General features: G+C 53.4%; 2 protein-coding genes across 4 annotated transcripts in view; one reads left to right on the top strand and one right to left on the bottom strand.

The window, feature by feature from the left end:
- The first annotated feature begins 4972 nt into the window (after positions 1-4972).
- SERPINA10 (serpin family A member 10) lies at positions 4973-13647 on the top strand. The gene is made up of 5 exons (XM_036013614.1): positions 4973-5110; positions 7810-8543; positions 9720-9993; positions 11323-11473; positions 13304-13647. The coding sequence occupies exons 2-5, from the start codon at positions 7865-7867 to the stop codon at positions 13493-13495; spliced, it is 1296 nt and encodes a 431-aa protein (XP_035869507.1). The 5' UTR covers positions 4973-5110; positions 7810-7864; the 3' UTR covers positions 13496-13647.
- Positions 13648-17926: 4279 nt separating this feature from the next.
- Positions 17927-22409, bottom strand: part of PPP4R4 (protein phosphatase 4 regulatory subunit 4) — an 84447-nt gene continuing 79964 nt past the window's right edge. For all 3 annotated transcript variants that reach the window (XM_028506796.2, XM_036013606.1, XM_036013607.1), the window contains 2 exons: positions 22100-22250; positions 17927-19754 (listed from right to left, as the gene is read on the bottom strand). In XM_028506796.2, the coding sequence (XP_028362597.1) occupies positions 19730-19754; positions 22100-22250 (176 nt within the window). In that variant the 3' untranslated portion in view covers positions 17927-19729. The remainder of the gene's footprint in view (positions 19755-22099; positions 22251-22409) is intronic.

Here is a 22409-nt window from a genome sequence, read left to right as displayed (position 1 = left end):
TTTTTCTGGAGATAGAGAAGATGATACCAAAATTCATACAGAAAAATAAACACTCAAGACTAGCCAGGAAAACACTGACAAGGAAAAGATATTGTGGGTGAGGGGAGGGGGAAGGGTAGGCGACTAGCCAGGCCAGAAAGATACTAATGCCTATAACACAGATTCCTTCATTAAATCTGTGAGCTGGTATAGGAGTAGGAAGACCAGTAAAATAGGTTAGAAGTTCTGAACATAGATTCCCGTACAAATGGAAATTTAACATTTGATCAAGAAGGACTTTTAAGTAAGTGATATGGGGACAAATGCATACCAATGAGGGGAGGGATCACATTAGACCCATCCCTCACACTACAAACAAAAATAAACTAAGAAGCAGAGATCTAAGTAGGAAAAATGAAAAAAGAAACACTACAAGTACTAGAAGAAACACTGGCAAATTCCTCTATAATTTAGGTGTAGAAAAAGGTTTTCTAACCGACTCGAAGTCCAGATGAAATTAAAGCAAGAATTGACAAACTTGACTACATAAAATTCTGTTTACTTGCATGGTCAAAAATTGATATGCAAAATCAAGAGAAATGAAAACTTGAAAGAAGAGTTGCAATATATGTCACTGGTAAAGCATGACTATCCCCAATATATGATGCTTAAATCTATGAAAATATGTGCAGCTTCACTTGAATCAAAAAATGAAAATTAAAACTATACTGAGATACCACTTCCTGTCTTTCGGATGGACAAAACCCAAAAGCTTCACAACACACTTCTGTTGATCATGTGGGAACAGGCATGCTCACACGTTGCTAGTGGAAATGCAAAAATTCCTCTAAGGAAGGGAATCTGGCAATATATAACGTATTTGTTTCCTAAGACTGATGAAACAAATTACCACAATGTAGGTGGTCTTAAACACAGAAATAGCCCCAGCGGGTGTGGCTCAGTGGATTCAGTGCCAGCCTGAGGACCAAAGGGTTGCTGGTTGGATTCCCAGGCAGGGCACATACCTGGGTTGTGGACCAGGTCTCCAGTAGGGGGCGCGCAAGAGGCAAACACATTACTGTTTCCCTCTCTCCCTCCCTTCCCCTCTCTAAAAATAAACTAAGTAATAATTTTTAAAAAAACACATAACCCTGGCTGGCATAGCTCAGTGGATTGAGTGTGGGCTGTGAACCAAAGTGTCGCAGGTTCGATTCCCAGTCAAGGCACATGCCTGGGTTGCAGGCCATGGCCCCCGGCAACCGCACATTGATGTGTGTGTGTCTCTCTCTTTCTTCCCCCTTCCCTCTCTAAAAAATAAATAAATAAAATCTTTTTAAAAAACACAAATAAATTCATCCAGTTTTGGAATGCAAAAGTCAGAGCCCAAAGCATCTGCCTGCAGGGTTCGTTCCTTCTGGAGGCTCTGAGAATCCATCCCAGGACTCTCTTCCGGTTCGGGGTGGGGGTGCGGGGGCTGCCCGCAGTCCTTGGGGTTGCTTGGCTTGTAAATACACGCTCCACTCTCTGCCCCTGTCTTCACGTGGCCGTGTCATCCTCTGCCTCCGTGTCTCAAATCTCCGTCTGCCTGTCTTCCGTAAGAACACCCGTCATTGGAGTTAGGACTCACCCCAAACCTTATCTTTGGGTCCTTAATCACATCTGCAAGGACCCCCTTTCTAAACACGATCACAGTCACAGGTTAGGACTTGGACATATATTTTGGCGGACCACTCTCCAACCAAACACATACAACAAAATGACAGGGATATTACGTTTTGATTCAGAAATCCCACTTTTAGGAATTTAGTCTGAAGACACACACCTCCAACATAGTTAAAATAAGAATCTGCTCCGTGTTCTTGACCAAGTTAACTGACCTCTCTCTCTGAGCACCTCTTTCTTAACAGCCTCCGAGGAAAACGTCTCATTTCTCTCCTATTCAAAGGTCCTTTGGACCCCGCCCGAGAAAAACCCCATCTCGAGGAAAGCTTTGCTCTTTAGCCTACCGGGCTAGGCGGACGGCAGGCGCTAACTCCTCCTTACCTGAACGTTAGCGCCCCCTTGCGGGCCACTGTCCCGAGTACGGCTCCTCGGGGCACCCTGAGAACTGAGGACTTGCCTGGGCCATCAGCTTCGCAAGGCTGGGGACCGAACGGATCTGCCATCTTGACAGGTGTCACTGGAGCGGAGCGAGGCCAACGACTGAGCATTTGCCCCCAGGCGTGCGTGCGTGCGTGCGTACATGCGTCTGTGCGCGCTCACACAGGTATGCGCATGCGTGTACGCGCGTGTGTCGCAAGGACTTGAGAAGTCTGTTCTTTTCTTCCTGCCCAAGTTTCTCTCGCTGTGATCCACGCAAACTCAGTGCGGCTGTCGCGCTTTTTTCTGAAGCTACTCATGCCAGTGGCCGGCCGTAGTCGTTTTTCAGACATCAGCCCTGCAGGTTCCGGGACAAATTTGCTTTAGAAGGCCCTCGATCGCTCCCTTTGGGGCGGTGGCTTTCGCCTGCCTGCGAGAAGTTCCGGGAAGGACGGTATCGTCTCCTCTGAGTTTACTCGGGTGACCAGAGGCCTTCCCATCAGATCTTTCCCGATCTCTCGGCACAAATACGTGTGATACGCACAAACGCAGGGCAAACTGCAAGTCAGTTGGCCGGGTTCTGTTCTGGCCAACACTGGCAGGAAAGGCCTTAGTGGGCCTGGGCCCGCGTTGCCTCCTCCGTTAACGCCCAAATCCAGGGTCTGGGTTTACCCCCGAGGTTCAGTCTGGCTCTAAAATTATACAACGAATACCATGCATTAGCACTTCCGACCAGGTGTCGCGCTGTACAGGCGCGACCTCAGGTAACCCTCGCGGCTCCGCCTTGGGAGCCGAGTTCCACAGAGCAGGAAATGGAGGCAGAGGGAGGTCAAGGAGCTTGTTCGGGGTCACACGGCTGGAGAAAGAGTTTAAGCTACAGTGGTAGCGACTGCATCTGAGCTGCTGGGAGCAGGGCGGGACTAATCATTGAAGGTGGAGAGCTTCTGAGCCCCACTTATGCCGCCCCCCACTTCCATTCTCAGAAACAATGTTGCCCATCTCCTTCCTGCTCCCAGGGTGCTGCTGAGATTTTCATCAGCCAGACGCCCACTTCTGGCTGCTTTACGGGAGGGGACTGGAAGCAAGCTCATGCAGGTTAACTTACATGCCCCAGGCCTGGCAGCTAAGAATCGGAGGACTTGGGGTTCTAGCCCAGGGGTGTCTGACAGGACCCTCATGCTCCTTGCCTGTGCATTTTGCTGCCTTCCGTATACAGCTCCGTTTCCAAATGGCAGCGGTCCAGAAGGAGCGATCCAGAAGGTCAGATGCACCGCAATTACTTTGATGTCACTTCTGAAGCTCCAGTGACTGCTGTCGTGCTCCACAGCACTCACCCTGCTGCTCCCTCTCAGGCACTCGGTGAAGCTCAGTGCTCCCAAGCCTGCAGGAAGCAGCCCACCTCACCCGGCGGCAGTGCTGTCCATCGGCTGTAGGGGACACGGCAGGCCGGCCAGCTCCGGCTCCTGTGCCGTCTGAGCAGAGAACCCCAGACCCAGCCTGCACTGTCTGCACTGCGACCCCGTAAGGCAGGGCTTCGCAACAGAGCGGACACTGCCCCAAAGGCACACTCTGGAACTTGTCGGGGGCACTTGTGATTTTCACAAACGTTTGGGGAGTGTTCCTTGCGTTTAGTGAGAAAAGGGGCGGGGATGCCAGATGTAGCGGAATGCTCAGGAGTGTCCACCGCAACAAAGTGACATCACTCAGATGTCCCACATCAAGCCCACGGGGGTGAAAAACCCGTTCATTCATAAGTGATCAGAGCCTAGACCCTTATAGTCCCACGCATTGTTTTATTCCATAGAAAAACACTATTTTCCACCAAGGGTTTAATTTCCACCGAATTTTCAGTGAAGACAATGACCATGTAAATGGGAGGAAGAGTTGTTTCGGGGAAGGGGTCTCACTAAACACGACGCACCGTCACAGAAAACCACATGGCCAGTGGCCGTTCCGACGGTAGGATGGGGCAGCAGTGTGCAGTGCCCAGACTCTCGGGGTGGCCCCACCTCTGGCAGCGTCACCCCATCTGCTAGTGGATTTGTGCCAGAGCCCTTACGTATTAAAAGAAACATTATTTTCTTACACTTTACTCTCATTTCCCCTCCATATTGTAGTTAGAGCAATATTTTGCTTTTACAACATTTTTTAAAGATTTTATTTATTTATTTTTAGAGAGGGAAGGGAGAGAGAGAGAGAGAAAGGGAGAGAGAGAAAGAGAGAGAGGGAGAGGGAGAAACGTCAATGTGCGGTTGCTGGGGACCATGGCCTGCAACCCAGGCATGTACCCTGACTGGGAATCGAACCTGCGACACTTTGGTTCGCAGCCCGCGCTCAATTCACTGAGCTACGCCAGCCAGGGCTTCATTTTTTGTGGATACCTTATATTCACCATAAATTTCACTTCAGGGTAACAAAGGGCATGTGAACTATTTACATTACAGTAAGGAGAGTCTTAAAAGGTCTGAGAATTTTTGTCTTAAAGGGTCTCCATCAGCCTCGACTTCAGATACTTGAGGATTCCAGGCTCATGACTTGGGTACAGAAGTTAGTTGACCTTGACATGGCCTTTTGTATTGCCCGGAGCCTTTTACCTGCCTGCCTCTCGCCCTTGACTGGAAGTTCCTCGGGGTGGCGATAGCAGGTCTTCATCATCTCGGCCCTGCCCCCCACACGGTGCCAGCCCCGGTTGGGGACTCAGGAGGCCTCCCTTTGCAGGAGCTGTTCAGCACCTGGAACAACTCTGTTCCAGCAGGAGCTGGACCTCACGAGGGCAATCCCCGGAGTGGAGAAACAGAAGCTCTTGTGGAGGAACCTCCACATTCGGGGATGGAGGGGCCGCTGACGAGTATGGCAAGCCTCTCCCCCTGTCCCTGGTATTCCAGAAAGGCCCCCACCTCCGAGCAGGATGTTAATCAGTAATGGTCCCACGGGCAGCCGCGTACTTTGGAAGGGTAAATATTTGCTGCGGGCTTCCAGCAACAAACCCCAGCCTGCTGTCTTTACCCTGAATGAAGGACCTTCTTCCCAGGCACCCAGGGGCCACTCGCTGGTAAGAGACCCCAGGCTGAAGGGGGACCTTCACAGGCTAACCAGCAGGGGATGGGAAGTGACCGCTTTGTTCTTTCTGGGTGGGCTCGGCGGTGGGGAGGGGCTGGGAGCCTGGGCAGCACCGAGCCCTCACTGGGCAGGGCAGAGGGGGGCTGAGAGGTGGGCTGTAGACACAGGGCTTCCCCTGCAGGAAGGAGGAAGGATGATGAGGCTTTTAGGCATTGAGAGTCTGTGCCCACAGCACTCAGTGTCCTGGCTTTCGTCCTGCCCAGGCGGGTGAACCCCCCACTTCCCAGGCCGGGTGGGGGTGCTGCCACAAGCGCATCCAGGGCTGAGAAGCGGTGAGGGAGCTGTTGATTTCTTACCACCCGGGTTCTACTGAGGATGGCACCCCCTCGGTGTGCTTAATGGTACTTGGTGCTTGAGGGGCGCTCCGAGTACGGATTCTGTCCTGTTCAGTAGATAGACAGCGAGCTTAGGGGGCACGTGGGCCTGTCCGGGGAGCAGCGTGCGGGGTGTCCGTGAATTCCTGGGCGGCCCCTCCACACTGAAGGAGGAGCTACACAGGGAGCTACACCAGAATGGGTGCTGGGACTTTGTCCTGACCGCTGTCAGGGAGGAGCGATCGGCATTCAGGAGCACATTACCCACATTACCGTGGGATTAATCCGTCGACCTACAAAGTAGTGCCAGATGCCGTGCACAGGCGCACCCTGGGGACGCCGTAGGAATGGGGTTCTGGAGGGCAATGAAGTGAACATCGCAGCGAAGTGAGTCACATGGATTTCTGGGTCTCCTGGTGTATATGCAAAAGTTATGTCTGGCTCCGGCTGGTGTGGCTCCGTGGGCTGGGCGTTGTCCCACAAAGCAAAAGGTTGCTGGTTTGACTCCCGGTCAGGGCACGTGCCTGGGCTGGAGGCTGGGTCCCCAGTTGGGGGCGTGTGAGAGGCAACCGATCGATGTTTCTCTCACACATCCAGGTTTCCCTCTCTCTCTCCTGCCCCCTCTCTCAAAAACAGAAAATAAAATGTAAAGTTATGTTTCTATCATACTGTAGCATATTAAGTGTGCAATGCTGTTATGTCTGAAAATAATATACACACCTTAATTCTGAAATACTTTACTGCTGAAAAATGCTCACCAACACGGAGCCTGCAGTGAGGCGCGGTGTTTTTGCCGGCGGAGGGCCCCGCTGCGGAGCCGTCAAGACCACAGGGTCCACGCAGCGCAATGAAGGCACGAGCCAGGGGCCCGTTTGGGTGTTGCAGGAGGTGCTCACCCAGCATCTGCCAGACTGCAGTGAGCCACCGAACTTGGGCTTGACAGTTAGAATCACACAGAATCCCCTCAACACTGACATTGGAGAAATCCAACAGAAGTGTCCCCCTGAGAAAGGAGGGGACTTCGGGCTGCATTCTGCTGTGTGTTCAGCATACACAGGAGCGGGGTACTGAGTCCTGGGGCCCCGTGTCATTTTGTACCAGGCACACAGACGAGGACACGGCCCCTGCCTCTGGCACAGGAGGCCTGGGAACCTCACCTTGTCACCGTACACGGCCGCAGGTGGCCTGGTTCAGAGTGAGGGTCTCTACTGACAGGAGCTCTGTGAGGCCTGCAGCCTGCCCTGCCTGCTGCCCGCTGGGCTGACTGGTCCCGCCCAGCCGGGCGCTCCTGGGGCAGTGGGCCCGGGAGAGAGTGAGGGTACAACTGTCTCCGTGACCTGCCCAGCCAGCCTCTAGGGTGCAGACCTGGTGCTGCCCCCCACACGCCAGGAGCAGAGCGGGGAGGCTGTCAGGTGGCCCAGCCCAGCCCTCCGGAGGGCCGGTCATTGGGATGGACAGCGTGCAGGTGCTCCGGAGCCGGGCTCTGTGCGGAGGACTCAAGGGGACCAGAGAGGTGGTCGGGGCCTGGATGGCTCGTGGTGAGGGATGCGGGGATTGGAGATGCCCTGCCGGGGCCGGAAGTCCGGCTCCACCTGGGGCGGTGAGAGCGAGCACATGCTGCAATGGGCCACTGTCACCGTGAGGATTCGATGAGGGGGGCCCAGGCCTCCGGAGGAGCAAGCTGGCTCGTCACTCTGTCCTGGGGCCACGGATGCAGTGAAGGCAGGGAGACCCGCAGGGAGCTGTGTGGTGGGCCCGGGGCTGCAGGAGAGGTACAGGGGCAGAGCTCTGATCCCGGAGGCAGGCGAACCCAGCACTCCCCCCCACCTTCCTGGCTCTGATCACTCCCTGAGCCCTCTAAATCCCCAGCCAGACTGGCCGCAGACCCAAGTCCCCGAAGCCCAGCTTGATGGGCTGCTGTCCGCCCGGCAATCAAGGGCAATACATGACAGTGACCAGGGAAAGGTCCGTGGACCTCCTGCCCCCAGCCCTGCTCCGCCCCACGTCCAGTGGGGCCGGCACCCAGACCACGGCCAGTTTAATCCACCCCTTCTGGGAGGCCCGGGAATGAGTGGGGAACTTGGGGGCGGGGGCGGGGGGCAGGGGCTGCCCCTGGGCTGGCCAGGGAGGGGACCCAGGGGAGGTCTCACTCTGTAAGAGTCCCCTCCTCCTCAGGTAAACCACTGTCACCCCTCCTCATTCTGGGTCCACCCCACCCCCAAAGGCAGGAGGTGGGTCCCTGGGGGGACTGTACCACCACACAGGGAGGAGTGACTGCACAGGCACTAAAAACGACCCTGCCCTGTCTTCTCCCGAGGAAGTCTCGCCGCTGAAGAGAGGCGCTTGCTCCTCGGGCCTCCACGGCTGACCAGATGACGGCGGCGGTGGCGCTGCGGCTCCTGCTCCCCTGCCTCCTGGCCGAGGCGTGGCTGGTGCCCGGCGTGGCCCCCAGCTCCCGGCCACCGGGGGCCCAGGCACGGCACGAGACCCTCCAGGGAGTGCAGGCCCCTGAAGAGGAGCAGGAGAAGGAGCCCTGGCTGGCGGCCAGCGAGCGTCAGCTCTGCGAGGACACCTTCAACCTGGGCTTCAGCCTGCTGCGCAAGATCTCCATGAGGCACGAAGGCAACGTGGTCTTCTCGCCGCTCGGCCTGTCCTCGGCCATGGCGGCCCTGACGCTGGGGACCCGGGGGCAGACCAAAGCCCAGCTGGAGGGCGGGCTCCTGCAGACCCGGAACGGGACCAGGCCCGGGCACCTGCCCAGCCTCCTCCGGCGGTTCAGGGAGCGCCTCTCCCACAACCGGGAGCTGGGCCTCGCCCAGGGGAGCTTGGCCTTCATCCACGAGGATTTCGATATCAAAGAGACCTTCCTCAACTTATCCAAGAGGTATTTCGATACAGAGTGTGTGACGATGAATTTTCGCAATGCCTCGCAGGCCCAGGGGCTCATGGACCATTACATCAACAGGGAGACGGAGGGGAAGATCCCCAAACTCTTGGTTGAGATTAACCCCGACACCAAGTTAATCCTCGTGGATTACATCTTCCTCAAAGGTATTTCGATAACGTCCTGCTCTCCCGAAGCCACAGGTCTCTCCGCCCGTCTCCCCCTTCCCTGTCCGGCCAGCATGTGCTCGATGGCAAACGGTGTTCTAGGACTAATTGTCAGGATTCGGAGGCAGATGGGAATGGGTGTTGACAGGGTGCACGGCGTACCCGGCAGAGTGCGGGACACGGTCATTGGTGCCCGTGCCCTGGTGACCCACGCAGTCCGAATCCTTAGTTTCCCAAGCCCCTCTGCACGGCTCCCCTCGCCTCCGATAATCTGATCCAGGGAACCCTACGGGTCGTTGAGAGAAGGCAGATAGATGATGGAGAGACTTAGAATTACATCTTTGCCCCTTCACCCTCTCCTTTGGTGACCTGGGGCCAGTGACAAAGCCTCTCATCCTTGATTCTTGATATAAAAAAAAATGGGGCCATTCCTACCTCCCGTCAGATGACAGTGAGGCTCGGAGCGGTTGGCTCAATCAAGGTCACGTGATAAATGGCAGAGGCAACGGGGGGGTCCTGACATGCTCACGCCAGACCCTCTCCGCCTGCCCCTCTAACGGGGCGGTGGGCTTGTGTGGCCAGCGCTGCAGCAGGAAGCTGACACTGGGGCCTGGCAAAGCCGGGGGAGGAGAACAGGGGGGTCCAGATGGCCAGGCCGCACCCTGGGACGGGGGCCTGAGTAGGGCCATGCTGCCACGGGCACGCGGCCTCCCCGGATGGTGAGACCATTTGCCAGCAAGGGACCCCTTCCCTCAGGACCACCCTAAGCAGTGGTGGGTGGGGGACGTCCTGTCTTCTGCCCCAGTGGCTCCCCTTGTCCAGCAGCAGCTGGACAGAGGCGGTCAGAGGGCCCCTCGTGAAGACAGGGGCGGGGAGAGGCCCGGTCTCCTCCAGGCTGGGGCTGAGCACAGCGAGCAGATTACGGGGAGACACCCCCCCCACCGCTGCTGTGCGTGATTCCAGGAGTGCCTGCGGGTGGGTCTGTGTCCTGGCCCCTGGGAAGGGGGCCAGGAGAGGCTGACCTTTGGGGAGTTTATTTTGCCGGCCTGAGCTGTGATCCAAACCAGCCTCACCGGGGGCTGCCTGGCCGGGCGCGGGAAGGGGACCCACGGCGTTGGCAAGAGCAGCATTCTGCAGGAGGGCGGTTCCCACAGCGCTCCCTTCTTCCCCGCTCAGGGAGGTGGCTGACCCCGTTCGACCCCGTGTTCACCGAGGCTGACACTTTCCGCCTGAACAAGTACCAGGCGGTCACGGTGCCCATGATGTTCAGGGTGGGCAGCTTCACCTCCACCTTCGATAAGAACCTGCGCTGCCACGTGCTCAAACTGCCGTACCGAGGGAATGCCACCATGCTGGTGGTCCTCATGGAGAAGATGGGGGACCACCTGGCCCTGGAAGACTACCTGACCTCAGACCTGGTGGACTCGTGGCTGAGGAACATGAAGACCAGGTAGGCAAGTCGCCAGCCCTGTCCAAGCTCCGCCTTCCCACCTTCACCGACACTCACCACCCCACCATCCGGCGGGGGAGGAGGGGGGGGACTCCCTGAGAGCTGGGGCCGCGTTTGTCCCGTTTCCCGCTGTCCCGGGTTCCCCTGCCCCAGGCGCTGTGGCAGGAGCCGCATGAAGTCAACCTTCCCGTGCAGGGAGACAGCCAAAGCGCAGGGCCGGGGGTACCAGGCGGGGGCACCAGCAGGGGCACCAGCAGGGGCCAGGGAGACACCAGGCGAGGTGGGAAGGAAGCAAACCCCGGAAGGGAAGCAGGACCCCGTGCGCATCCTGGGGGCCAGAAGTGTCTTGGGGAGAAGGGGACAGCTCTGGGATGAGACAGGGAGAGTGCCCGGTGGGTGGGTCCGAGGAACAGCAAGGCACCTGGAAGGAGATGAGGTCAGAGAACCAGGCGCCCAGGCCCCCAGGACCGTAGGTTACAGGCCCCAGAGACGGTCGGCTTTTCCTGAGGGAGGTGGGGAGCCATCGGGTGGGGGTTGGGGGGCCCTACTCCCAGCAGAGGAGCAACATGGTCTGATGTGTGTTTCGAGGGGCCCCTGTGCTGGATACAGACGCTGTGGTGGGGGGCGGGGGACAGCAAGGAGGGCAGTCAGGGGGGCACAGCAATTCCCTGTGACCATCCAGGTTGGGGTGCCGCCCCTGGGGCTGTGGGGTGACAGTGCAGGGATGAGCAGTGAGGCGACGGGAGTTGCCGAGGGGCAGGATGTGGGTGAGAGAGGGGGAGAACAGGGAGACAGGGAGCCCCAGGACATGCCGTTTAGCTCCCACCAGGCAGCAGGCATTGTGGTTGGGGACGCTTCCATTCCATCCCGTCCTCCGAAGGACGCTGGGAACTGGGACTGGATGGAGTTTTTGGCAACACTCCACGGATTAAGAAACTGGGGCTTTTTTCGGATGACTGCAGTGTCCATTACTATTGTGCGTGCTTTTTATTTCTGACCCGGAAGATTCGTCTTTCCAAACAAAATCATTGCAATGGAGAACTCCAATGGATATACATAGATGCTACCAGCATTTCTCTGGCTACAGAGAGGCAAGGAGCTGCCGGTCCCCTGCAAAGCCCTCTCGCTGTCTCCCCCAGCCCCCAAGGTTCTCCTGGGACCCTGGGGGTCTGTACCATCTGCACCCTGAATGCAGCAGCCATCATCCTGGGGTTCCCTGGATTGCTGGACGAAGCTATTCGGTTTGGGTTGTTTTTAAAATGTAGGGAAATGGATGCAAAATATAGTATTCCTGGCCACATTTCACCATTCTATGTGCCTGTCCCGCAGAAACATGGAAGTTTTCTTTCCCAAGTTCAAGTTAGATCAGAAGTATGAGATGCACGAACTGCTTAAGCAGATGGGAGTCAGGAAGATCTTCTCCCCCTGGGCCAGCCTGAGCGAACTCTCAGCTACTGCGAGAAATCTGAAAGTAACTAAGGTAAGTCCCGGCCCTTCCACGGGACCCAGCCCGAAGTAGGAATGGGATGAAAACCGACAAATATTTTTGCAAATCGCTCTGATGTTGATAAAATACCAAGTTGTAGCAGAAATCTAGATTTCAATTCCCAAGACTTGAAATAGCACCCAGGTTGGATGTTTTTTGGGTTCTGAACTACTCTATTGAAGCGTGAGTTCAACTGATTTAATTTCTCTTCGGTAGAGCTTCCCCTCTTCCCTCCCAAATGCTCAAGGAGAAATGCACCCCTGAAAAGGGGCAGATTCACAGATTCACTTAAAATGATGAAGTCACACCACTTGCAAGACGAAATAAACCCCCAGAAGTCACCTGCCCGACTTCCCGGCCCTTGTTGGAGTCCCCTTTATGATAACCCTACACACATCCCCCTAGTTGGTTGGACCCTCCCTCCCTCCCTCCCTCCATTTCTCTTACTGCTTCCAGCGACGGGGAAGTCAACGCTTCTTTGGAAAGCATCCCAATCCACAAGCAGCTAACATGTATGTGGGCTTGGGATCCACAAGCAGCTGACATGTATGTGCATTGGGGACCTGTAACTCCTCCCCGACTCATCCTCTCTGACCCTTGTTCAGCCTCTAAAGCTACGAAGAGCTTAGCCCCTGTCCCCACCCCCAAGGAGCCCCTTCAGATCGTGGGGTCTCGGGGGAAGCCCTGCTGGTCTGAGGGTACGCACTGTCCGTTGTACGGAGCAGCTCGGGCATCACAGGCAGCCGGCCAGCATTCCGGGGCCACTCACTACTGCCAGCAGCGAGCCCCCCAGCCATGATCATGGCAGAGAACATGCCCCGAAAACGCCACTTTCCAAACAGCAGCTGCACCTCCCACCTTCTTTCGTAGTTGTGGGGTTGGGTTAGTCTTTCCCCATGGAATCGCGCTTCCTATTTCCAAGACATGAAAAGTGGCAGCCGCCTACATAGGACGCAGCAGGGCAGCTGTGGCCTGCGATCGGGCCTCCCCACCTCAGGGAAGGAAACATCAACGATCACGCCCGCCCTGCAGACCGCACCCCCCCACCCCCCGGGGGAGCTGCTGCGGCACACACATGGAGAATGGGGGCACGGTGCCCTTTTACCATTCAAATCACAAGTCACTAAATCCTCCCCCTCTGTTCACACCAGGGAGTGAATGTTCACCCCAGGAGATCAGGGGATCTCCAGGCGTTATCACACTGATGTTTCTGTTATCTCATCGTCACCACATCGGTGCTGTCGCCCACATAATAACATAAAAAGGGCTTGCCACCATGACAGGTGGCCTGAGTACAGGCACCCAGAGTTCGGGAAGACCTCAGGGACCCCAGGGTCTGCCCCAGGGACTCCTCAGAGCAGAGCCAGGTGCTTTGCAGCCCATGCAGACTAGCCCCACCCCTGACCCCACCATGTGTACCAGAAGCAAGGTCAGAGTGTCCAGGGGTTCCGGGTGCTTGAGAACCTTCTGGAGGAGCACCCGCTCCGCTCAGGAATCAGCAGCACAAAGTACATGCTCAGTAAGTGCTTGCTGATCCGACACACGTAGGAACGAACGGGCCAGCCAGAGTCCTTGGGTCCACACCCATTATGTGTTTCACGTTTGGGTGTCCGGGGTCTCCTGGCATTGCTCTGGGGCTTCTAAGGCGGGCCCCTGGCACACCCCCAGACCACTCCGGTCAGCACAGAGGAGCCAAGCACCACTCACACCGAGCCTGGCCCTGGGGGCAGGACCACAGCAAAAAAAATGTCATGGATGGGTCTCAATAAACTGCCTCCTGTCCACTGCCACCCAAACAGTCTCCCACATTATCTCCTTTCCTAGGTTTTACAGAAATCAGTGATCGAGGTCAACGAGAAGGGCACCGAGGCCATGGCGGGCACGGTGTCAGAAATCATCGCCTATTCCATGCCCCCCCTCATCAAGGTGAACCGGCCATTCCACTTCATGATCTATGAAGAAGCCTCCAGACTGCTGCTCTTCCTGGGCAGGGTGGTGAACCCCACTCTGCTGTGAGGGCTGACGCGCCCGCGTTCGCGGTGCACGGCGGATGCCGAGTGTGAGCCGTGGGAACCCACACACACGAGATACTGGCTCCGGCGGTGGCGGAAGAGGGGGGCTCTGGTCCTCTGCGAGTCCAAGCCGCTCTTAGATAAACCCGAGTATTAAATGCAGACTTATCCGAAGGAGATGTTCGTACCACCTGCGCGGTATTTTAAGCCCGTTCCTAAGGACTAGCCTGGCGGAGTGTCTTTACCTTTTTCTGTTTCTCACGCATCTGGACTTCAAACGTGGTAGACAAGGACGCTGTTCCCAGAGGAAGCCTCTGGGAGGAAGACTCGTCCACATTCTCCTCCATGAGTCACGCGCACGACTCAGTTTACTTCCCTCTGGTGCACAGGAAGTGTTTTCTCGTGATCTGGGATAGAATCATTTCTTGCCGACTAGAATTGTGGAGAGCAGGACCAATAACATGTCACTGGTCAGACCAAGAGAGCATCAAGTCTAGAAACCAAAGTGGAGTCACTCGTGTCGACCAAGAGGGCGGCCAGTCAGCCATGACACTTCGGTTCAAGAGGGGAAACCCCTAAGTCAGCGCAGACACACCTGGCAAGGAGACCCGCCTAAGGCATCTGTCTGCACGTGTGCTCAGAACGGCCGTGTCTGCAGAGCGGGACCGCCCACACACAGACTCCTGGGGAAGGTCTGTACTTGCCACCAGGGGTGCCGAGACCCTTATCACAAGACCCAGAAGCGTGGAGCGCGCCACTCTCAAGGGCATAACCGAGGCAGGCCCCAGACCACTGCCGAGACACCGGAGGGCTGCTCCACGCCACGCTGGCCTCCCCCGGCACCGGCCACCGGAGGTGCTGCCCTGCTGGACTGAGGACTTCGCCTGCCCTGCTGCCCGCCCGGCTCCGGAGACCCTTCCTTACAAGACGCCAATGACCCCCTCGTCCCTGCGCTGCCTCCCGGACCTGCAGACCAAGACTCGGGGAGTCGGGTTCGTGATCCCCCACTGATTGCTCTGTGTGTGCGTGTGTGTGCGTGTGTGTGTGTGTGCGTGTGCGATATTTCTCCTGGATCGTTAGTGTGGGCCGGATATTAACGTGTGTCGATGAACCTGCCTTCAATAAAAGCTGAGTGAACGGCATAGTTACCGTGTGCAACTCTGGTCTGGCCCTCGGTGCCCGGCTGCTCGGCGGGCGGCGAGCCCAGCAGCTGCCCGGCTGACTTACGGGAGAGACTGGATCGTGAACACACGCCCGTGACAGGAATTAGAAAAACGCGGCTGCCATCTGTCCTGATCGCAGCATCTGCCTCAGCGTGGCCCAGCCCACTCCATGACGCATTCGGTCATTTGGCAGAGACGAATGGAGCCACAGGTCCCCTCGTTCAGCGCCTTCATTTCACAAAGGACGCAAGTGGGGAACCAGAGGCAGGGTTACATGACGACTCTCATGGGCCCAGGAGCTTCTGGGGTCTATCCTCCATGAAAAGCATACACGTGTATTAAAAATTATGTTATGACTGCATAGGTATAATAATGAATATATACGCACACACACAGATATTATGGATTGTATTTCTCTTTATACCAAGGCAGTCAAAGTGTCAAAATGTCACGGCCACCGGCCTGCAGTGACCGCGGAACGCTGCAGACAGCTCGTTGAAACCCGAGAAAAACACGCACAGAGACAACCAGGTCCTGTGGGAAAATAGGGACGGAACAGCCACTCTCTCTAGTGGGGAGCGCCATGGCCACCGTCCCCAGGGGAGAGCACCCCTAAGGGAGAGCACCCCATTCTCCCACCCAAGCAGGCTTTTTACTGGGTTCGTTTGCATAAGAATTCAGGTAAAGCTCATTAATCATTGCCGGGAAGTAAGGATCAAATAACAAGGAACTCTGAGGGCCTATTTTGAGTCAGGGTCAGATAGCTAAAGAGCTGTAAAAACTTTAAGGAACAAACTTACTTCTTCCCTGGACCCTTATCATTCATTTGAGAGCGTTCTAAACAAAGCAGGTTTCACAGGATTTTACATACTCTTTCTTAGGCCTGATCGCCTAGGGAACCCGCCCTTTCCAGCACAGGGCGGAACCACCCTGTCATTGTTTCAGGCTTAGGTGGAGCAAGGGAAGTAAGGCAGCCAAGAGATTAGATTTTTCTCGCAGACAATGAGGACTCAGGCTTTGTCAAAGCCAAGGGGCGAGGGTCCATCACCCCCTTTTGCTGTAGCCCCCAAGTCCTTCCTTAGGGTCCTCTCACGTGATCATGCCTGTCTTAGGTCGTCCCCCCCTTGGGGAATCTTACCCATCATTGCCTAACCAACCAAGCGTTGGGGGCCAGTTATGAATGAAGTAGCAGAAGCAGCGCTCCTGCCAGGGAGATAAGCTTTTGTCTCCTTGGTGGCTTACGGTCCAAGGTCATTCCCTCAGCCCTAGCCTTGGTGGGGGTTACAGCTCCTGATACCAGGCAGGGCGGTTCCCAACAGTCAAAGTACATAACTTGCTCCACTGCAAGAAGTAAAACATTTTTATGGGCCCCACAAAACATCATGGACCTGAGGCACAGGGCCTGCCACACCGAGTGGATGAATCACACGGGACCCCTTAGGGGAAGGTGCCCAGGGCAGCAATGGCAGGGTCGCCGGGCCCCAGCCCCGGGCCCACCACACTTTCCCTCCTTTCTGTCTAGACCACCCGGCGAGGCCCACCCACACAGGCCGCACACGCTGCCCCCTCGGGTCCCCACTGTGGTGAAACGGAATGTAAGCGCTCTGTGCCGGGGGCTGGAAGGGAAATAGCAAATACCCCCGAAACCTTTTGTAACCAGTCATGTTTTGTGACAGAGACAAGAAAATACTTTAGGAGTAAATTCTGAGACCCATCCATAGACCTAATCTTGGAGTGTCAACTAAATGCCTAATTGGATTTCTATCTGTTTGATGTCCAATTTTATACCTAAAATCAATCTGTTGATGAGTCCCTTTAACGAACATGAATCAGAGTAATGTGGGTGTCCTATCAGTGTGAACAGGTGCCAATATCCAGCAGCAGGATCAAGACTGACTTTTCATCCTTCTAAAACCCGGATACCCATGCATTCCTCGGTTCCCCCCGGGGCACCCGTGGACAACTGCAAGGGCAGGGCAACTCTCGGGCCTAGAGAGACAGGGGAAAATAGAGGGCTAACTCCAGGGGGCATTCCTCAGTGACTTGTCAGTATTCAATTTTCGTGGAGAAATATTAGAAAGAAAAATAAAAGAGGGTTTGATCAAATGACCTACTTTCAAGAGATGAAATTTAAGAGGAAAAAAGTCTACAAAAACATAACACCACTCTCCGACATAAATGTGGCCAAACCGAGTTCTGGGAAGTTTCATTCTCATTGAAGGATCCGCAGAACACACAGGCAGACCCCCCCTCGTCCCGTCCCCTCCCCCATGCACAGTAGCGGCGTCACGACTCCAGCCAATACGCTGCTCTTCAAGGCGGGAAATGGCCTATCCCGTGTTTTTAAAAATATTTTTAATATCCCCCACATATGCTTGGAGAAGCTCCTAAGACACTAGGTTTCAGGTTTTCCAAGTATATTCGTACATGCACAGTGAAGAAATGCAGACCAATGAAAAGTGTCATTAATGATACAAAAAAACACATCAAGGTTTCTACTGAGGGGGGAAAATCTGCACATTATAACAAGGTGTCTCTATTTGTAAGTGCAAGGTTTTAAAAACTTCCTACACAGACACCCACACACACAGTCGCTCGCACATGCTGTAACAATTAAGAACAGATCATTGAACTAAGCTAATTCCTTTTCCTCGCTGTAAAACTCCTAAGTAAGCTAACTGCCTGTTCATTTCAGTTCAAACATTTCGTGTGTGCCGACTAACCACAAGGCAAAACGGGCCCGTCCCTTCCGGAGTAAGGTGCCTGAGCGCAGGAAGTCAAATTATGGGAATGATTTCCAAATACATGTGAGGTTGGGGAAGAAATCTTCTATGCGCTCCATAAATCTCTGTTTTACCACGATGAAGTAAAACCCTTCTCAGCTCTCCATTTCTGCCAGTAAAATTGTGGTCCGCACATCTGTTTTTCACTTGTTATGCTGACCCGTGAAATTTGAGAACCTACCCTTAAACATGTAAGTCTCCACAATTCACACACAAACGAGGCGATGCCCTATGTCCCCACAGTCACAGATGGAGAAGATCTTTCTTGGCCCTACAAGCAGTTTAAAGGAACGGTCTGATATGTCGTTAAACTAAGGACTTTCACAAGAGTGGCAGCCTCGTTTCCAGTGTGGGTATTCATTAACTGTCACCGATTTGGTTTTTTATTGTGTTATAGATCTACTTTTGGAGATGATATAATTTTAACAAATGTGTCAACAATTTTAGAAATGATCGTGTTCTGCAAAAAATAAAAAGGAAGAAAAACTTCTGAGCGTAATTTTTATTGACTGTCTTCGTTGACGACGCGGTGCCTGTGGAGTAAGGCTGCAGCCGACCTCTGCGAACCCCCGGATTCTGTAAGCGATAGAGACGTCTCTCTGGCAAATGACCTTCCTCTTCTCTCACACGCAAAAAGGAAGTAAAAGCTCCTAACTGCCAAACGGATTACTGAACAAATTAACGGAAAGTCTCCATTTATTTAAAACAACAGAGTCGATGCTGATTATGAATCAAAGCGCTGGGGAAACTGATGTCACTCTGAGTCCCCTGCGCGCACCATAAATACCCTCTCCCAGATCACAGAGTTCAAGTGCACGTTAGTGACGCTGGTAGGAGACCTCATGACAACAGTTCGGTGAAATCCACAAAGAATGTACTAAGTTAGCCTTAGTATACATATGGTCAACTTTCTCGTGCCTACTCAGTTTCTGAGTGCTGACAAGTGGGTAGTTGAACAATTCCATTAACCTATCCTTAAATGAGACATACTACAAATCACTAAAAATAGCCCCCCAAAAGGGCCAGCTGTGAGGAAACGGGGGAGAGAAATGGCATCAAAGTTCCACACTGAGTGCCTGTCCCTGAGTAATTTGTAGCTGGTGTTGGTTTGCTCCTGTTACTCATTACTTAAAAATGAGCTGTCTTACTCTTTAATTGTGGAATAAAAACTGCAGAAGAGGATTTAAAACTTTTTTCACAAACACAGGTATCTCGTTAACCTATGTTTTATTTTGAGTAAATTCACTATTCATTATTTTACATTATAAAAAGTAACCACACACGCATATGCATTCACAAATTAGATCATCTTTATCATACATCAATATATTAAAAAAAAAACAAATATTTCCTAATATCAATATAGTTATATGCTGATTGCATTTTGAAATAGAGAAGCTGACAATAGCTTCATACAGTATATCTCAAGAACTGACATTTTAAAATTAATAATCATATATATTCCACAGGCAAATTTTGATGGAAATATTAGCATTAGTACAAATAACTGCTGTTGACATAGCTTAAGCATGATAGCTTGGAATAACAACTGATTTAAACTAGATTCATCATTTTTAATTAAGTAAGGACAAATACAATCTAAAATGTAAACAAAGTATGTATAAAATAAATCTTTCTAGGAAATAAAGGAAATCATCAAATCTATTATTTTGAAGGTACTTGTGGCTAAAAGGTATCAGAAAACTTTGTGGGATTTTCATTGCCAAATTTAAACTTCAGAACACCCTACGACACACTGTCACCACTATCGGACTGACGAAACTGCGGACAGCTAGCTATCGGTGCCCTTTTCGGTGGCACTCTTCAACTAACTGCGCTTGGAGACTCTTGAGAAATGAATGTCTTGTCTTTCTAACTCCCAAGTCCCCCTCCAGGGAATTCTCCAGCTAGGGCCGTTTCAGCTCATCCAGGCTTCCATGTAATTTTTAAATGCTGAAGCTCTAGGTCAAGTACATAGATGGTTCCCTGCATGAGTACACGCAGACGTGGCTCTTCTGCAGCAGTAGTTAAAGCGATACTAAAGTTGCTTTTCATTACACTCACTGTAACAGTGGAATTCTGTAACCACGTGAGTATTTAAGAAATATATATTATACCTCCTAGGGAATCTAATTTCAGATGTGGAACTGTGAGCAACACCAGCTGCCATAATGTAGCTCCTCCCGTTCGTTTGGAAAAAAAAAAGAAGCCCCAGCCACTGCGTTAGCTTTTGTCCACCAATTATATTGTCTCCACCGGTCTTTGTTTTGCCTCCTTCACCAAGCGGATGATTTAAGGATTGGATTTCCTGGATTTTCTTTGCCGGGAAGGAAGGAAGAGAAAGAGAGAGGGAGGAAGAGGGGTGGAAGGGAAGGGAGGATGGGAAGAGGGAAGGGAGGGGGGGAAGAAAGAGAGAAAGAAGAGAGAGAAAAAAACAAAACATGAAAAATGTTATCCACATGATGTATACAAAGTAAATGAATATTAAGTAGAATCGACATTGAATAAACCTAGTATGTGAGAATTCTGATTAAGTGAAAAAATAAATGCACATTAAGTATTACTTGGAATTACCTTTAATCACCAAATCCTGTGACCATAACATTTGATTCAATTCATCCTTTTCCCACATTTTTTTATTTTGTGCACAACCATAACAGAAGTTAATGCAGCTTAAATACATCAACTGTCTGCCTTGAGAGACTTAAGACCTGGCGCGCTCCCATGCCTCCTCTAAGACCTGGTATCCCAGCTGCAGGAGCTGCGGGTCATCTCCGTGACCCTCCGAAGTCGGAGAGTGGACTGCACAGAACGTTGCTGAGCAACAAAAATAGGTAGTGTCTTCTGAAACCACTTCTGAGGCTCATTTTAAGCGGGAAGGATCTGTTCTCATTAATTCGGACACGGCGGGGTGCCGAGCTGTGGCCAGCACTCCCCGAAACGCAGTGGAACACAGCCCCGCACTGAGCGCCCGCTCCGGCTGCGCACGGCGGGGGGGGCAGGTGCGACAAAGCCCAGAGAGCAGCGAGTTCCGTGGAGACACAGTCACGGACGGGAGACCCGGCGCACGGTTAAAAAGCAGCCATTGTGCCAACACCCCCTCCTTCAGCACATTCGGAACAGAAGAGACAAGCGCTGTGACTTGTTAGCGGAGTGTTTGTTTCTAGATTCCCTTTTTAAACAACCAATTAAGAATGTAACTGATTGTATAATTATTAGTACAATTATACATCTGTTGAAGAAGAGAAAGTCAGTGTACAAACAGGAAAAACATGCCCAACAATGGGAGAACAGATGAAGACAAAGTTTCGATGGTCTTTAATTTTGAAGAGTGCCCCTGGGGCTGAGAAAAACAAGCGGAGAAGAAGAGAATGAATGGCCGTCTTCCGAGAGGAAGAGGGCGGAGAGTGACAGGGCGATCTTGGGTCCCAGAATAGGAAGGCACCTCAGAGGACACACCCACAGGCAGCCCTGTCACTTTGCTGATGGGACGATGAGGCCCAGAGCGCTGCGTGGAGTGGCCGCAGCTCTCTGGCTGCCACTGGAACCAGGGCACAGGGCTCCAACTCCGTGCCCTCTACACACCGTGACCCTGTCCTTGCTCTGCCCGCACGGCTCGTAAGTGGCCTGTCCACAGTGCAATCACCAGAGCAACTGCATCGCGCAGCCTTCTCTGCAAATGAGAGGACCCTCTGTAGCAGCACTATGGATCTGCGATACCAAGATTATTCCCTTCTACTTCCCACTACTTTTTCCATGATAACTTAGTGCTACCCTTTCCTGAGCCCCTTTCCATAAATTTGTGTCTAAGTTCTGAATGAATCTTAAATACATCTATATTTGTACATGCTGATGGCCGATAAAAATTGAGAGTAAGCTACAGGATGGTTCAGCTCCTCCAAGGGACACCACTAAAAAACGCGTATCAGAAACCTTCCTGGAAAATATTCATGAGTTAGGTGACGTACATCTAAGAGAAATCTGAGCCCTGTTTAGATCCGGCTCCAATCAGAAGGGCAGACCTGTAAGCACAGCCGAGGCAGCCGGGGAGGATCACTCCTACGTGATGGGCTCTCTCCTCATGCTGACTCTCACAGGACTACCCCCTTGGGTGTTTAAAGTAAAAGAAACAAAGGCTCCAGCTGCCCAAACAAGGCGCTAAGGGCACAGGAACAGGAGCCCGGGGAGTGGAGAACGGAGGCCCTCCAATCCACAACCTCGCCTCTAAGGACGAGCTCAGCGGGTGGGGGTCTCCGGCTCACTGCCCCACGACTCTGGGCTCCGGGCTGCAGCGACAGTCGAGTGGGCGCGTGTGTGCCCGTGTTCTGAGCCCTGGGCGACGAAACACTGTCCACTGAAGCTGGCCCCTCAGAGGGCTGCAACTGTCCTCTCAGATCAAGTCCCTGAAGGCACACCTTCCACAGGACAGTTTGGAAAGATCTCGGATATTGGTGGGAGCCATTTCAAGTTTCGTGCTGATTCCCTACAGATCACCTGATAGAGAGTATTAACGTTACAGAGGCACGTGCGACGACAGCCCTTTCCCTTGGAACACTTCCTCCCTGCGGACGCTTCCCGTCCTCTGGAGACGGAGCGGGAGGAAAGCATGCTGAGAAACAGAGGAGGGTGATGCACTCAGCAGTTCACCCCTGGGGTACTTACAGGGTGGCCTTGCGTGATGGCTGTGTGTCTTTGCTCCCACTGCTCTTGGGATCAGCCGAGCTCCCCGGCCCACGGGAGGTGCTCGGGAGGGGCATGCCGGGAGAAAAGGACGCCGGCAGGCTGCTGGCATTGCGCGTCCGGAACGAGTCGTCTGCAAGTGACACGTGCACAGTCAGACACAGGGAACAAACAGACTGGGGCAAGAAAGGCTAATGGTAGCTGACATTTCTTCTTCTTAATCTTTAGGGTGTAACTTATACACAGCAAGCTGCACAAATCGAAGGTTTTCACATGTGTGCACTCGGGCCAT

The sequence above is a fragment of the Phyllostomus discolor genome, chromosome 1, assembly GCF_004126475.2.
Source record: "Phyllostomus discolor isolate MPI-MPIP mPhyDis1 chromosome 1, mPhyDis1.pri.v3, whole genome shotgun sequence".
Taxonomy (NCBI): Eukaryota; Metazoa; Chordata; class Mammalia; order Chiroptera; family Phyllostomidae; genus Phyllostomus; species Phyllostomus discolor.
The sequence above is the reverse complement of the archived record's forward strand: the minus strand, read 5'-3'. Positions and strand labels throughout refer to the sequence as shown.